Source organism: Phalacrocorax carbo, chromosome 5 (genome assembly GCF_963921805.1).
Source record: "Phalacrocorax carbo chromosome 5, bPhaCar2.1, whole genome shotgun sequence".
Classification (NCBI taxonomy): Eukaryota; Metazoa; Chordata; class Aves; order Suliformes; family Phalacrocoracidae; genus Phalacrocorax; species Phalacrocorax carbo.
Genome location: NC_087517.1, coordinates 44385189 through 44400060, shown reverse-complemented (window position 1 = coordinate 44400060; position 14872 = coordinate 44385189). Strand labels below are relative to the sequence as shown.

Here is a 14872-nt window from a genome sequence, read left to right as displayed (position 1 = left end):
TCAAATGCAGATAGGACATCTTTACAGTACTTGTAACTGCCAAGCAGCATAACAAGAGCTGTCTGTTAATTTGCAACATTACAATTGGCAGAAGCAGACAGTTGATTGGCAGGAAATTATATGTACTTCTCCCTTGGTGATTTGTGTGAGTATTTTTTTTTCTTCTTTTAACTCTCTTTTAACAAATTAAAAAACTCTTCTAAGGCTGAAATGATAGAGATTCCCCCCTGTGGAACCAGAGCATGAAATTTTATCATCTCCGGATATTTCCAGGTGGGTCGGTTTGTTTGGTTCTTTTTATATTGTGTTTTAGAAATCTTAGTAATTAAAATTAAGAGCATGAAGTAGCAAAATCAGTAAAAGACATTTTAGAAATATAGTACTGGTGTGGACCTCACCAGGTTAGCTAATCCATTCTTGTATCTGAAGAGGGGTCTAACAGTCCTACAATGTTCATCACAGTTGTTTTTCTATATTGTTTTTAAACAACTTCTGTGAAAGTTTTTTTTCTCGGATAGCTACTCCATCATTTATCTTACCGTATAACCAAGATTTTTTTCTTGTTTTTATCAGGTTTTCCTCTCCCTAAGTCAAATCTTCTTGCCCAGCCTTTTCAAACAGACACCACCCACCCTGTTCTTGATTGTATCCTTTCATTTATTTAAAGATTGCTAGCCTGTCCTCTTCTCACCATCTGCTTACTAACTAAAGAAAGCCTGTTCTTCCAAGTCTCCCTCAGAACTTACATTTCGTAAATGTTCCATTTTTATCTTCTTTTTTTCTGGACTTTCTTTCTGTCTTAAACCACCATGTCTAAAATTAGGCACAGTATTCAAACTCTGACCACAGCACTGCTAAATAGAGCAGAATAATTATCTCCTGTGAGGTGCACATAACACTCCTGTTAATCCTTTATAGAATTAAATTTGTCTGGTTTTGCTCTTTTGCATCACCGTGTTCATGTGTGATCCCTAGTTTGTGATTCAGTGTAACTCTAGATCCCTTTTGGCAAGATCCTCTTGTGTCCAGCTGGCAGATTTCTGGCAAGTCATTAATTAGCAGGTTGTAAGATGTCCTTAAAGTAGAGATCCCATTGAGATCAGGGCATCCATAAGTGTGGGAAAAGGAAGATCCCTTAGCAGATTTGCTGGAAAGCACTTTTTTTTTTACCTAGCATTGGATTTTTTTCTAGGATACCTGTCACATTAAGCAGAAGTTTCTCCCTCTTCCTTTCCTCTATAGTCATTTCAGTTGTTTAACACTGGCACTGTATTTTTCATGGAATACTTACACTCAGTTCTTTTTGTCAACCTTTCTTTTAACCCTATATTCCTATTGCAATGAAGGCTCTAGAAATGTAAATTCTAGGGGGCACTTTATTAAACCAGTTGACGGTAAAACATCAGCAGACGAAAAGGCTAGTACAGGATCAGCAATGACTATCAGCAGGCTTGGTGCTGTTGTGGTTGTCTGGAGACACCAACACAGTTTGCTTTGCTATGTCACTGCCCAAACACTGCCCACAACCCTGTTACCCCATCACAAAAAGGTTTATGAACTAGAAACATACAGACAGAAGCAACTAGGATAAATATTAGACTTTACAAACAGACAGACACAGTGTGATCAAAGGTACAGCCAATGCAGCACCTTCTGAGAGTGGCTGACAGTGGAGGCCATGAGGTGGGGATGAGAGCAGTCTGTGCATGCTTTTGCATTATACCTTCCCTTTCCCAGCCGAGTTATGAGACCAAAGAGTAAGGAAAATCTGCTGTTTGAGGACAAATTAAGTAGATTGTCTTGCTTAGAAAAGAGACACCTGAATGGGGATACGATACAGGAATGTAAGTCACAAATGGTATGGAAAAAGTATGTGGGAGAAGAGTCATATGTATTTTGCATAAGAAATGAGATTTCCAATAAACTTTTCAGGAATCTAGATTTAAAACAGCCTAAATATAATCCTTTTTTTTGCCCGACACTTCCGTAAACTTATACTTACGCAGTTTACTTGCATAACTAGGCTTATGCTTAAGATAACTAGGAAACTCCTTGCCAAAGGTTGTTACAACTGCCCAATAGATGAAGGGATCAAAGATGTTAGAGATAACAGGAGAAAAATCTAATGGGATTTTAAAGTACAAAAAATGTATGTAGAACTGTTTCTCAGGAAAACTGCTGGCAGGTGAGAGGGTTTTCTGTTCTGCTGCATCACTCACAGCATTTGCAAATAAGCCCTGAGAAAGAAAGCTGAGCACAGCTATTTTTGGCATCCCCATGTCTCAGTTTTTATAACCTCTCCAGTGACTACCAGCCTGTGTATTTTTAAGGACAGATTGCACACCCGTGCTGTGTGGGTCACAGCTGGAGGAGGTGATCCATGCTGCTCCCACACAGCTCCCTACAAGCATCTATCAGCTGCCAGCAGCAGCTCAGCTTTGGCTTGCTCTGGCCTTCAAGTAAGGAAGGGCTTGTAACCTTGCTGTCCTAGGAGCAGAACCAGGCTTAAAATATGATTCCGAGAACAAGTATCTACTATCTGGCTTCCTTCTCATGCCCTGGTGTCAATTTTATGGATATCACTGAAAAATGTTGCCCTGTTCTTTATGCTGGTAGGGCTTTGCTGGGAGAGCAAGACACCCTACAGGTTCCTTGGGAGATGGTAAGGGTTTTACTCATCTGGGGATGAGTCCCAGCTATGCTCCTTAATTTTTTGAGTTTTTAGCTGCTATCTGGTAATGAAAACTCATACAAAAGGCTATGTCAAAAATGTACAGGCCCCTTACAGTGGGATAAACATTGTTATCAGGTATCAATCAGCAAGATCATAATCTGACCCCTAGCATTGGGCTTGTGTTAAAGAACCATTGGCTTTTGTTTCTTTTTTTCTTGTCCACTAATGTGCTGGGCATTCATGTTACAAAAGGTACATAAGCTGCTACACCTGGAGATTAAATTGTTTATGTTGAGGATTGAGACTACAAACTTAGCAACCAGGTTACAGGCACAAAACCCTGAGTTACTTCACAGAGACTAACAACACAGAGGGCCAGGCTTAGTGCCACTGCCAGGGAAAGGCTAGCAACCATTAAGAACAGACAAATATTCACCCTGAGTTACCCTTCTGTGACCATCACAACCTGCAGCACAAAAACACATTGAGACAAATGGCAGAAAAAGCTGCGTCAATGATGCTGTGGTGAACAAGTGTACTCATTTCTATCCAGGAGTGAAACTGAAGCTTTTATCTTCCTCTCTCAATTGCTCACAATCTTGTACTTTTTTTTCCTAATTGAACTATTCTTCTACGAAGATTGTGGAGGGGGAAAAAAGACCACTGAAAGTCTATCTGCCTTTGCTTAGCTTTTTATCTTGTTTTTGCCTGCTTGCTCTTCCAGGAGACTACTACAATGACAGATCCTTCAGTGATGGATCACCTGACACGACTGAAACTCAAACTCCTAGAAAAGGTAAGGGAACACTTCTTCAATGGTCACCTTTGCTTCGCTTTTGCATGTTTAAGCATTGAAATTGTATTTTAAATAATTATGTTTCTACTGAGATACAAAGAGGCTCCGCAGCCAATTGAGAATGCCTTTCTTCGTGCAAGCAGAGGCAGACCAACATGCAGTGGTGCTACAGTCACTGTCACTTTCTTAAATAACATTGCACAAGTTTATATGGACCTACAGTAAACTAAAAATAGAGTTAAAGTGACTTGATCTTATGGAAGATATCGCTAGTTAGCTCAAAACAGTTTCAGTTGTGGTGGGCAAAGTTTAGGAGTAAATTTTGGATAAAGAGGATCTCAGACTGTTTTAACACTACCTCATGTCTTCTTTTTTGTCTACTTTCACAAAAGATAAGTTGCCTGGTGAAACATGTGCAGGCCTTCAGTGGAAACACATGAAGTGCTGCACAGAATCCCAGTAGCTCTTTTTTGTTACTCTGCACACTAATGCACCCAGGGTTCTCTACTTGGCCTTGCTCCTCCACCCTCAGCACATCTGACATCCACTAGTGTGGATCTTCTGCTTCAGTGACCTCCAGAAGCTACTTAAAGAGTTATCTGGAGGGAAAAACAATTTGCCTGGAGATGTCAGTGCTGAAAGTGGCATCTAAACTGTCTCCACAGTGGAATCTTTTGTCTTAGATACAGCAGCTATTTGAGGGCAAAGCTTTCACAAGTGTGGAGCCATGCAAAACCAAGAAAAGAGCCTGTGCTTGAGCAAAAGGTCTCTAATTTCTGAGCATCAGGGAGGAACAAGGGCCAGCTGCTCCCTAAGGAGCAAGGACTTGAGCACAACACAGCCAGCAGAGCAGGGGCCTGGTTGGCCAGCCCCCAAGTGAGGCAAGCAGGGCAGAGCCAGAGATAGTAGCCAGGTTTGACCAAAAGTCCAGATCTATCAGGCAAGCTCATGGCGATGAGGCAGGTCCAAGGGCAACCTGGGAAGTGTCTGCAGGTTGGAATCAGGGTTAATAGGATCCATGGTCAGTCACAGACATGGATGTGGCTTAACTGCAGGCCAATACTCATCCAGTATAGTTTAGGAAGGAACTGAATACCTAGAACTGAGATTAAAGGGACTCCTGGGCACATGAGCGGCAGGTGTGGATGGTCAAGGCCATTTAGGCCTATTAGTGCACCAAATACCAAAAACTGTCCAGCATCAAGTTCTTCATATGATCCAGCTCTCCACCCTACAAAATAAATGATGCATATGTCTCCTGATTCACCATGCTATCAATTTCCAGGTCTGGGATAGCTGGACCTGTTGGAAGCATGAATATTCTTTTACTGTAACTAGATCAGTAGTGAGACATTCCATATTTCTATGAATACTTCTTGTACCCCTCACTAACTGTGACTTAGCAGTTAAGAAGCAGCGCTTTACTCCACTTCTGCTTTATTTACTCCATCCCGAACGTACACCTGTAAGGTAGGGTTGGAAATTGTTGTGAGCTTTGCTGCCTGACTCATAACCAGTTCTTGTTGTGGTTCTACCAACAGAGACTAGAAAATGAACAGGAGAACCTAGAGAAGATGGAGTCACCTCTCCCAGCTGCAAGTAAAAGAGAAGCATTATTCTAATTATGGACATAATATGAAAAGGGTTTAGTGAGGTTCTCAGGCATGAGTTCCTCAGTAGGTTGCACCAGATGATCACATGTCCCTAAAAGCTGTGTGCTAGTTGTTGGGCTTTTGGGTAGTCAGAACTTCCTCTGTCTTGGCTTCTGTGACAGGGACATGGTCTGGAAGGAGACTCTGATCTTGATTCAGTGCTGTCCCAGCTCAGCCTGCCTATCTAAATCTGTATGCAGTCCTGGGGATTGGAAGTAGCAAAAATGCAAGTTCCAGTGAAGCTTGTGCAGTAATGTTGGTCTGTATACTAGTCTTGGTCCTAACCAAGGCAGTGAATTTAGTGGCCCTGGTACAAGGAGAATGGGCTTGCTATACTGTGCAGCTATATACATTTTGTCTTTTGAATTTCTTAAACTTTTTTATTTTGACAAAGGGAAATGATCAACCAGCTGAGCACTGATATAAGTAAGAATGACCTCCTGCCCAGGTGTCCTCTGCCGCTTCTCAGCTGTGGATGCTGGTTCAGCTGCAGTAAACTACTGGTGATCCTATTTGTCCTAGCTCCTGTACCTAGGAGTGATCCCCTCTAGAAGTCCAGCTGCATGCTTGGCTTTGATGGTTCTGAAAAGGAGTTGTTAGGATGGCTGTGTGGCTCTGTGAGGGATCCAGGCAGGAGGAACACTCCACTTCTAATAATGCTTTGCACTTCTGAAGCTGACAAACACAGCCTTGTGCAGACCAGAACATGGTTTCCAGTGTGAAAAAAAATGTGGCTTAGCTTATGAAATAAATCATCGTACTGAAAAGGTTGGTTTTGAGGACTGCATTGGCAAGAGCTGGGAAACCATTTTACCAGGAAACCATGCATGTGCAATTACATCCTGACTTTGGTTTGGGAAGAGTTGAGGAATCCCAGCATGCTTATGAAAATTCCAAAGTTCAGATGATTGCCTATAAAAGTCAGCAAACCAGCTAAAAGTTGATGAATACGGGAGTTCAAAATAACTTGTGACTTTATCAAACACTTTCACAGACTGCTGTGATGTTTCACATACAAGTAGTGTGTTCCCTTCAACAATACACCCATGGAAGCTACGCATGCTATGTGCAGTGCATTAATTTCTTTGCACAGCACATCCAGTGTTTATATTATCTATGGATTAAAGACCACCAGTAGAAGATCAGTAATACTTCTAGATTATACTCTGGGCTTATATTCATTAAGCTGATGCACGAAGAGTTGGAAACCTTCGATGCTGTGGCCAAAAATTTAAAAATCCCTTTAACAACTTACAGTTTCAAAATACAAGGTGATGCTTTGCAGAGCAGATGCCAGCCATACCTCCAATATGTCTGAAAACATTATTTCTTATTTTCATTTCAAGTGATACCAGTTTTCTGTGGGAAGAACTGAAAAGGAATTTGATTCAGAACAAAAAGGAAACAGAAAAGTTGACATTCAAAACTGAGTTTGTTTTGATATGTCACAAAAAACCTTTTTTACGTTTTGCACAATCATCGTCTGCCTGTACAGAGTATATCTAGGAGATTTCAGGCTGAAATTAGTTTCTAAGCCAGGAGGCTAAAAGAGGGCTTTAAAGAGCAATCTTAAAAGTTTATTTTCAGAGCAGGTGCATTGCCTTTGTAGAGCTTCTGAACAACTGTGTCTGCATGTGGCATAAAGTCATTACCCATTCATGGATTTGACAAGAAAAGTAGCCTAAAGCCTTTTGCAGAAGAAGTCAAGCTATCTCAAAACATGTTTTCCATAATTAAACTCATAATGTAGGTGCTATAATAGTTCTGCTTTGTGATCCTTTGAGAAGGTGATGGACTTTTCCTCCTTCAGGGAACAGATGTGAGGATATACTCCAAAGTGCCCTAAGGCGAAGGAAAGATCTCCTGCAGGAGCTTAGGGTAAGAGCCCTCTCTGTGGACAGAAACAACAGAAAGGGCCAGGTTATCTGCACATTGTGGATTCAGCTCTTCCCTGTCCTTTAATTCTTCTGCTGGACAGTATTCAGTCCTCTGCTGGTTCGGAGTATAGAGGCTGGGCCAGTTCATCAGGAGTGGGGCTGGAGAGCAGTACATCATCTCTCACCACAGCTAACAAAGCTTGCACCCACTTCAGTTAGTTGGTGAATTGATTCTGTTTGTCCTGAACTGCTGTATCATAAGTTCTCTGGGGTAGTGCCAAGATGCAAATAGGGGATTTTTAATGCTGCCAAATTGGGAACAATAGTAACTGTTACTTATTCCTAGTTTGTGGAGGGTACCAACCATTAATCATAGAATCATCAAACAGTGTGGGTTGGAAGGGACCTTTAAAGGCCATCTAGTCCAACTCCCCTGCAGTGAGTAGGGACATCTTCAACTAGATCAGGCTGCTCAGAGCCCCGTCTAGCCTGACCTTGAATGTTTCCAGGGGTGGGGCATCTACCACCTCTCTGGGCAACCTGTGCCAGTGTTTCACCACCCTTACTGTAAAAACTTTCTTCCTTATATCTAGTTTAAGTCTATCTTATTTTAGTTTAAAAGCATGAAATATTTTACCAGATTTCTGGCAGTTTGTTCTTTTTTTCCATTCCTTTTTCCTTGTGCTGAAAACTCTATGGCTTAGAGATATGTAGGAAGAAAAACTTTCTTTATACTTGTGTGGGCACTAGTTGAGTGTTTCTCTTCATGCAGTGGTCACTTGTGGTCTGCCTGTCAGATGCAGCAGTGTTTTGGTGAGCAAGGCTGCACCCTGCTGTGGGCTCCCAAGGGCTAAACCCATTGGGTTGAGAGACCGTAACAATACTGTCTGCCTTTCTGTGACAGGTTTTCTTCAAGAAGATACTTGATTTTGCAGGAGCAGCACCTTCTGGAAGAGCTTTCACAGCCCCCTGCACCAGCTGGAGGACACTGTCATAACCACAGAGCTACGCCCCCACATGTCTACCAGATACCTTTCCCAGCTCCCAAAGTGGAGCCACCAAGGATTATCCAGCAGACAGTAAGTGTCTTCTCTCCTAGGAAACACCACTAGCACTGTGTCTGTCCCAGACAACAACCGCAGGTGGAGGGACTTGGGGACTGTATGGAAGTGTTTATCCCACCAAAAGGGAAGGATATGTATCTTGCTATTGTATGGGACCCTTACTGCCCTAGGCAAAATCTAAGGGAAATCATCTCACAAAAAAGGCACAATATTAACAATGTGAATGGTTTAACATAGGATTAAGGTAGTAAAAGGAGTGGGGAGGATTACTCATGTTCTGGCCTGGCTGTTCAGCCCCACTGCACATCACTGTCTGCTCGTACAGCCCACAACCTCAACAGCTTCTCTATGAGGATTTCATGGGAGACGATGTCCAAAGCCTTACTGAAGTCCAGGCAGATGATGCCCACTGGTCTCTCCTCCCAAAGATGTGGGAGCTGGCCAAAACCAACCCTGCCTTCTCCATTTTCATTTCTTTTTCAGATGCCGCCTCAGCCCGCCACCATCATCCAGCAGTTACCTCAGCCACCCCCCCTGATCACACAGATCCCCCCTGCCCAGCCTTTTGCAGACCCTTGCTCCAGAAGCATTAAAGAAGGTAACATATCCTCCATCTAGCAGCCAGCCTGGAGAGGGCAGGCAAGGTGCCATGGCAAGTGGAAGGGGGCACAGGATGGTATCCAAGCTAGTTAGTGACGTGCTGTTTCACGACCAGGCTGCTGCTGGAGCTATGGGAATTGCACTCCATAAATGGACTAGATAACATTTCTGAAAGGTTTTCAGATAAACTCTTGTTGCTAAAACTAAATAAAAGGGGACTACAAACACAGCAAAGCCAGGTTAAGCTGCTGGGGATCTTGGGAAACCAAAACAGCTCAACCCAAGGCACTGAGTAATATTGACAAGGTCAAACTCATATGCACAGATGATTCCAAAATTAAATATTTAAAATCTCTTTTTATTCTTTTGTTCCGTCGTAACCTGGTGTTCAGTCTCTTCAGAACAATACAGGCTTTTATTATGCCCCATGTTTGAAAGCAAGACAGAACAACTGAAAGTGCTGTTCCAAATATAGTGCAATGCCAATAAAAAGAGTCTGTTTCTAAACATAGATGGATGCTGCTTTGAAATAATACGTGAGCAAAAACCTTGGATGATTTCCCTGGCTCAATCTTTAGCCAAGGGTTTCTTCATCCCCCAGAGAAGTCCTCAGTCATGAAATTGAAATATTTATCAGCTTTTTCTTCTTCTAAGTGTCTGGATTTTTGAATCAGAGTTTATTTTCATAAGCAAAATAGTCCCAATCCATGCATGGCTTTTCTGAAGCTGATACATGTAAACTACTGGTAAGACCAGTCAAAAAAAAACAAGAGTGTTGTCTTGAATTTTTTTTTCCCCTCCCCTCTCCCTCCTTCCTTCCCCTGCCAAGAAAATTGGTCTCACTGATCCTTTGTGATTACAACCCAGAGATCATGGTAAGTAGATTTGATGCGCATGCAGTGGACTCTCAAGGTGGCACTGCAATATCAAGTAAAGTTGAGGAAACCTCTCACACAGAAAGCAATGATCTTGAGCAGAAGCAGAGGACAGCAGTGTAAGGAGCTGGTCCATGCTGGAGTAAGCAAGAGAGCTCTAGCTCCTGGCTCTTCTCCAGCCTGCCAGTCAGCATATCCAGAGGGGTGGGCTTGTAGGGAAACTAACAGAAGATGCTCAACAGCTGCTTTCTTGTAGAAGCAAGGAGAAACAGGATTGCTGGTCTGAACAGTTGTATTCATAGACATTAATTTGCATTGCCTGGCCAAATAATGCCAATATTCTTGATGTGTCCCTTTCAGCTGCTTTGTCTTGGTTGCAGTGACCAGTCTGTATGCTGGAGGGCACTTCTTACCAAGATGACACTGCTGCTTGTCAGTTGCTGATAAAGGTCTTACATTCTTCCTTGGGGGTGACCTCTTCCCAGATATGGTAGAGATGATGCTGATGCAGAATGCTCAGATGCACCAGATCATCATGCAGAACATGATGCTCAAGGCTCTTCCACCAATGGCGTTCGCACAGTCTGCTGGAGCTAGCTCTCCCTTGATTCAGCATGCACAGCAGGTAACGACACTAGAATCTGAAGGGCACTCTTGCTCACATGAGGCAATGGTTGATCTCCTCGGGAGGGTGCAGGGCCTGGATAAAACATGCAGAAAGTCTGGGACATTTAACAGCTGTGCACATCTTCAACAGCACTGCACCAGATGACTGTTACTGAGGAAATCACAGTCTGCCTCTTTACCATATGAGCACTGTGACAGGATCCAGTGGAAGAATGTCTCCTCCACAGTGCAACTGGATTCAGTCCAGCTTTGAAAATCATTTGTTCTGTACAGTTGAACCATTGAACCACTAACAGACTATGCATGGACTATGCATGCTACACTGGGTATCTGCTGCTGCAGGTCCACTTCCTGCAAACAGCAGGAGAATATTTGTGTTACAATTCCTGTAGTTGGTAAAATTTGACCTGGTAGTTTGAAATGGGCTACAGCTGAAGCACAGATTTTGTGATCATACTTGGATCCCCACTGCTCTAGTTCCTGTCTCACTGAAAATCAATGGCTACTGAGCTCTGAATGGACGGATCTTAAAGATATTTTGATGTGTAGATCCCTACAGAGATTTTTCCAGATGTGTCCAATGCCTGGTAAGGGGTAGGTAATTTTGAATATACCCTTAGATGCCCAATTCTAACCTATTTTTAACATGGTGATATAGCTCCTTAGTGTCCTTAAGTGCTTTGCAAAATGTGTTTCTAGTCTCTATTCTGCTCCATTTGTTACCTAAGAAGAAAAGACAGTTGATCTTTGGGGAGGAAGAGATGTCCCAATGTTGCAAAAACTTCCTCTGTGCTTTTCCCACCCCTCTATTTTCAGGCTAACTATGTCTTTTCCCTGTGTTTTCTTTTCCTTGGGTGTTAAGGTTGTCAGGTGCTGAGAATGTAACTCCCACAATTCTGCAGTCATTACCCAGCTCACTTACACCTTTCCTACATACTATTTGCAAAAGCAACAAATGGCTTAAAAGCCCCTAAGTCCCAGGTTTTTTTGAGGGGTAGGAAATCCAATCCTCCTCCATGGCCTGTCCCATGGCTTGGAGGGAGCTGATAGGTTTTTGCACCTGTTGGGACCAAATGTCTGCCCTGGACAGAAAGTGTCTGACAGCAGCTGCTAGCTCTCACGTTTCGGGGCACTGAGATTCCAGGAGGGATCTACAGTGCAGAGGGGCCTGCTGGTTTCATCAGCCATGGTCCCAGGGCAGACTTGCTGTGCAAATGGTAGGCAGTGCCAGCTCTTCCTCATGTCAGAGCATTGCCTCGGACAGAAGTCCTTTTCTATTTTTCCTGGTTTTGAATACTCTTTCCCCTTGCTGTGAGGGAGATGTCTGGGGCAGATGGTGGTGCTGAGAGAGCCAGCAGACTCATCTGTAGCTTTCTGTGGAGGACCCCACGTCTAAGGGAAGATGGCAGAGAAAGAGCATGCGTCCCCCCGGTCCTCACCTTCTTCCACAGGCCATCCTATCACTTTGCATTTCCCTGACGTAGACTGGTGGGATAAACTGGGGGGAGTGGGGTATAAGCACCTCTGAATATCAGGTGAAATCTGAAATCACCGAGTGTTTGCTGGACCTTCTATGTTGGAGCCTGCTAAACCCACCTCCAGACACACGCCGAAGGGCTTCCTTTACTGAGTGGTGGCCAAGTGGGAACACAGCCCCTCAGCCAGAGACCCTTCCCATGGGAGCACAGATTTCACAAATTGCCCTTTGTCGCTCTCCAACAAGGACCTGCAGTTTGCTGCTCCCTTGGCTGTGAAAGCAGACAGGCCCTGGCCACCTGCGGTGCACCACCACCACCACTACCCTCCCACAGCAGTACTCCCAGTGCCTGATGGAAGCTTCCCATCCACAACCACAGCACATCACTGGACCAGCAGCATGCTCCCTGCCCTGCCTATGTAAGTAAACAAGCAGCTGCAACATAAATTTTTAACCCTTCCTTCCTGCACAAATGTGGTAGCAAAGTAGACCAGACAATCCCATGCCTTCAGGCTTCTTCACTAAGGCCAGTCCTGAATATTTTCTTTAACACAGCAATGGGATTGAGACAGGTTAAGTGATGATTTGATACACTCAAGCTTATAACTTCAGTAATTAACCCTTGCTTACTGTGGAATAAACATGACAAGGTCCGCAGACGATACCAAGCTGTATCTTGGCCACCCCGAGACACCACCCAGCAGTATTGCATGGTTCTGCTCTGCAGTGGTTGTTACCCTGGGGTTTGGGTCTCCCTGTGAAGCTGGCAGACATGTCAACACATCCCACAGTGCCCTGTAGCCTTGGCAGTCCACCACAGCCCCAGGGCATGAGATAACACTGGTGTTAAGATTATTTTAGCCCTGACAAATGAGTATGACCCATACTTATGAGTCCCCTTCATGTGCAATTTGAGTAAATGCATCTTGCAAAGGGGACTGCTGCCCTCCTCAGGAGGATAATGCAAATTAATCCCGGGTGCCTGAATGAGGGTTTAGTTGCCAAACCTCATCAGCTTGAAGTGTTCCTCCCTCAGCATTTTTGGTTTTACTCCCTCACAGATACACTTGTCCTACAGTAACTACCTATCCAGGGAACTAAAGATGAGCAGGAACAATCCAAATGCAAGTTATCTGCATAGAAGAGAAAAACCCTGGCACTGGATTTTCCTGAAGACCAGCACTCTGCCCTACCTGTGTCAGTTGGCTTTACTCACTATTTGGATAAATAATTCTCAGTGGAGAAGAAAAGAAAGAAATCTGCTCCTGCAGCTATTGGGTTTCGACATTGAAGTGCAATGTTAACTGCAGTCCATGTTTTCTGCCCCAGGAGGACTCTGACTCTCAGTCTCTCAAGATTTCACATTTACAAAGCTACCCACAGTTTTCTTCTGAAAGAGCTATTGGAGGATGATTTAAGCTGTCTGAAATTGTGTATATTTGTTTCATTATTTCTAAACCTCTCCCTCATATAATCAGGGTTTTGACTCAATTAAAAAAAAATATCCTGAGGCTCTTCCTTGGATATTGGCATGTCTTTTTCTTCAGCAACATAAATCAAACACTATTCCTCTCTTTACTTTTCCCACTGATTTTCGGAGGGCAGGCTTTAATCCAAGCCCATGCTATCCTATTCTTTTTGTTTTCATTTAGGACTTCCTCAGAAGGCTCACTCAGTGTTTTAATCAAGCTATACTTTTTCATGCTCTCAGCAGCCTGGTTGTGTTTAATAGAGAAAGATAAACAACGAATTACTAGCGTTTTCTCCATGTCTTCCCCCTTTCTCCTGTTTTTAAAGTGGAGAACATCTTTATGTTGTTATTGCCTGGTGCAGTTTGGGAGTGAATCTGATGAAGATAACCCAGGGACATAAATTTTGTTTGGAATGGTTATCCAGAAGAGAAAATGTTGCACTGGGCATAGATAGTCCCTTAGAGGCAAAGCTTAGTCTGGTTTGCCAGAACTATTGTCAGTAGCGAAGGAGATACATTTGGCAGCAAGAAGCTGATGTGCATCATCTCAGAAGAAAAAACTTTCATACTGGCCCATTTACTGTACCACAAAGCACTGCTCACCGATGGGTTGGGTGCTTCCCCATGTCTCCGTGCCTCCAGAGCAGGCACACGGGCAGCAGTCGAGGCTGCTTTTTGCAGAAAGCAGTATTACAAGACCAGCTTTAGTTACATAATTTTATGCTGTGTTATCCACAGGAGTCCATTAATTAATTGGCATACCTTAAAGTGCTGGTCTCAAATTGGTAAGCCAGGGTGGTGCAGGAATCTGTAAAGCCTACTGGACATGTACGCAAAGGGTGCTGTGAGTGCTATTTCCAAATAATAACTGTCACTGCTAGAAGCTAATGTTATGCTGTCTGTGGTCTGAAAATAATGAAAAATCATTTACTATGTAAAACTTACCTTGCTCTTTGCCCTCTCTTCTATTTTCTTTGCTGGGTGTGTGTAAGTCAATGAGATAGCATGGATCAATTCACTACTGCTGGATGGTCTTCCACAGAGACTCATTTGGACACAGTGCCAGGGCCCATAGGCACTAATAGCCTTTAACAACCCCAGCCAGCCCCCACCTGGGCCCCTGCCCTCCCTAAGGCCAGCAGTCCATTTAACCTTGGGCCTGGGGCTGCTTGTGGGTCCTGTTGACCCTGTCCTGCATGTGTCCTCTCCTTGCATGGTACTGCAGGTTGGGACTATGGCGTGGTGCTTGCTCCCCCGTCCCATTGAGATCTGCTGGCCCTTGCTGCACCAGGAACTAAGATGTGCAACGGAGAATTGTACTATGCTTGTGTGGGGACTTGGTCTTGCTCCTTTGAGACAAATCTGCTGTTGTGGGCTGTGCATTGCAGGTTTAGCAATAAATGGTAGTTAGTGAATGTTAATGTATGTGTTTTCACTGTTTGCTGTTTAATTATTTTGTGTAGGTTTTAATTGGCTCCTCCCTTTTAAAAGCTTACTCTGTGTGGTGTTGGATCAGCAGAGCACTTCCTCCCAAGGACAGGCATGTGAAATGGTGCATGGAGATATGTCTCCTCACACCCTTATCCAAGTCCTAGAAAGCTTCTGCAGAATAGGTATGGACCCTCTGCTCAACATCACATCCCAAAATGTTTGAGCCACACACAGCTATCTTGGGTGAAAGATGTCCTCACAGATGGGATCAGGCCCCTGGGCAAGCAGTGTGGTTCACAAACCGCCCTCAGGAGAGTGCGCCAGGAGT

General features: G+C 43.8%; 1 protein-coding gene across 1 annotated transcript; it reads left to right on the top strand.

Moving 5' to 3' along the window:
- The first annotated feature begins 203 nt into the window (after window positions 1-203).
- Window positions 204-14506, top strand: C5H21orf58 (chromosome 5 C21orf58 homolog). Its single transcript, XM_064452238.1, has 10 exons — window positions 204-273; window positions 3399-3470; window positions 5012-5069; window positions 6056-6061; window positions 6933-7000; window positions 7935-8078; window positions 8547-8661; window positions 10024-10163; window positions 11889-12061; window positions 12704-14506. Exons 2-10 carry the CDS (start codon window positions 3411-3413, stop codon window positions 12741-12743), a joined length of 804 nt encoding a protein of 267 aa, XP_064308308.1. The 5' UTR covers window positions 204-273; window positions 3399-3410; the 3' UTR covers window positions 12744-14506.
- The last annotated feature ends 366 nt before the right edge of the window (window positions 14507-14872 follow it).

What these genes read in the sequence shown, in the direction of transcription:
- C5H21orf58 (XM_064452238.1), top strand. Translation starts at nt 3,411, where the DNA reads ATGACAGATCCTTCAGTGATGGATCACCTGACACGACTGAAACTCAAA. An exon ending in AACTCAAACTCCTAGAAAAG is followed by an intron (nt 3,471 to 5,011) that starts GTAAGGGAACAC and finishes TTCTACCAACAG; the next exon opens with AGACTAGAAAATGAACAGGA. An exon ending in ATGCTCCCTGCCCTGCCTAT is followed by an intron (nt 12,062 to 12,703) that starts GTAAGTAAACAA and finishes ACTCCCTCACAG; the next exon opens with ATACACTTGTCCTACAGTAA.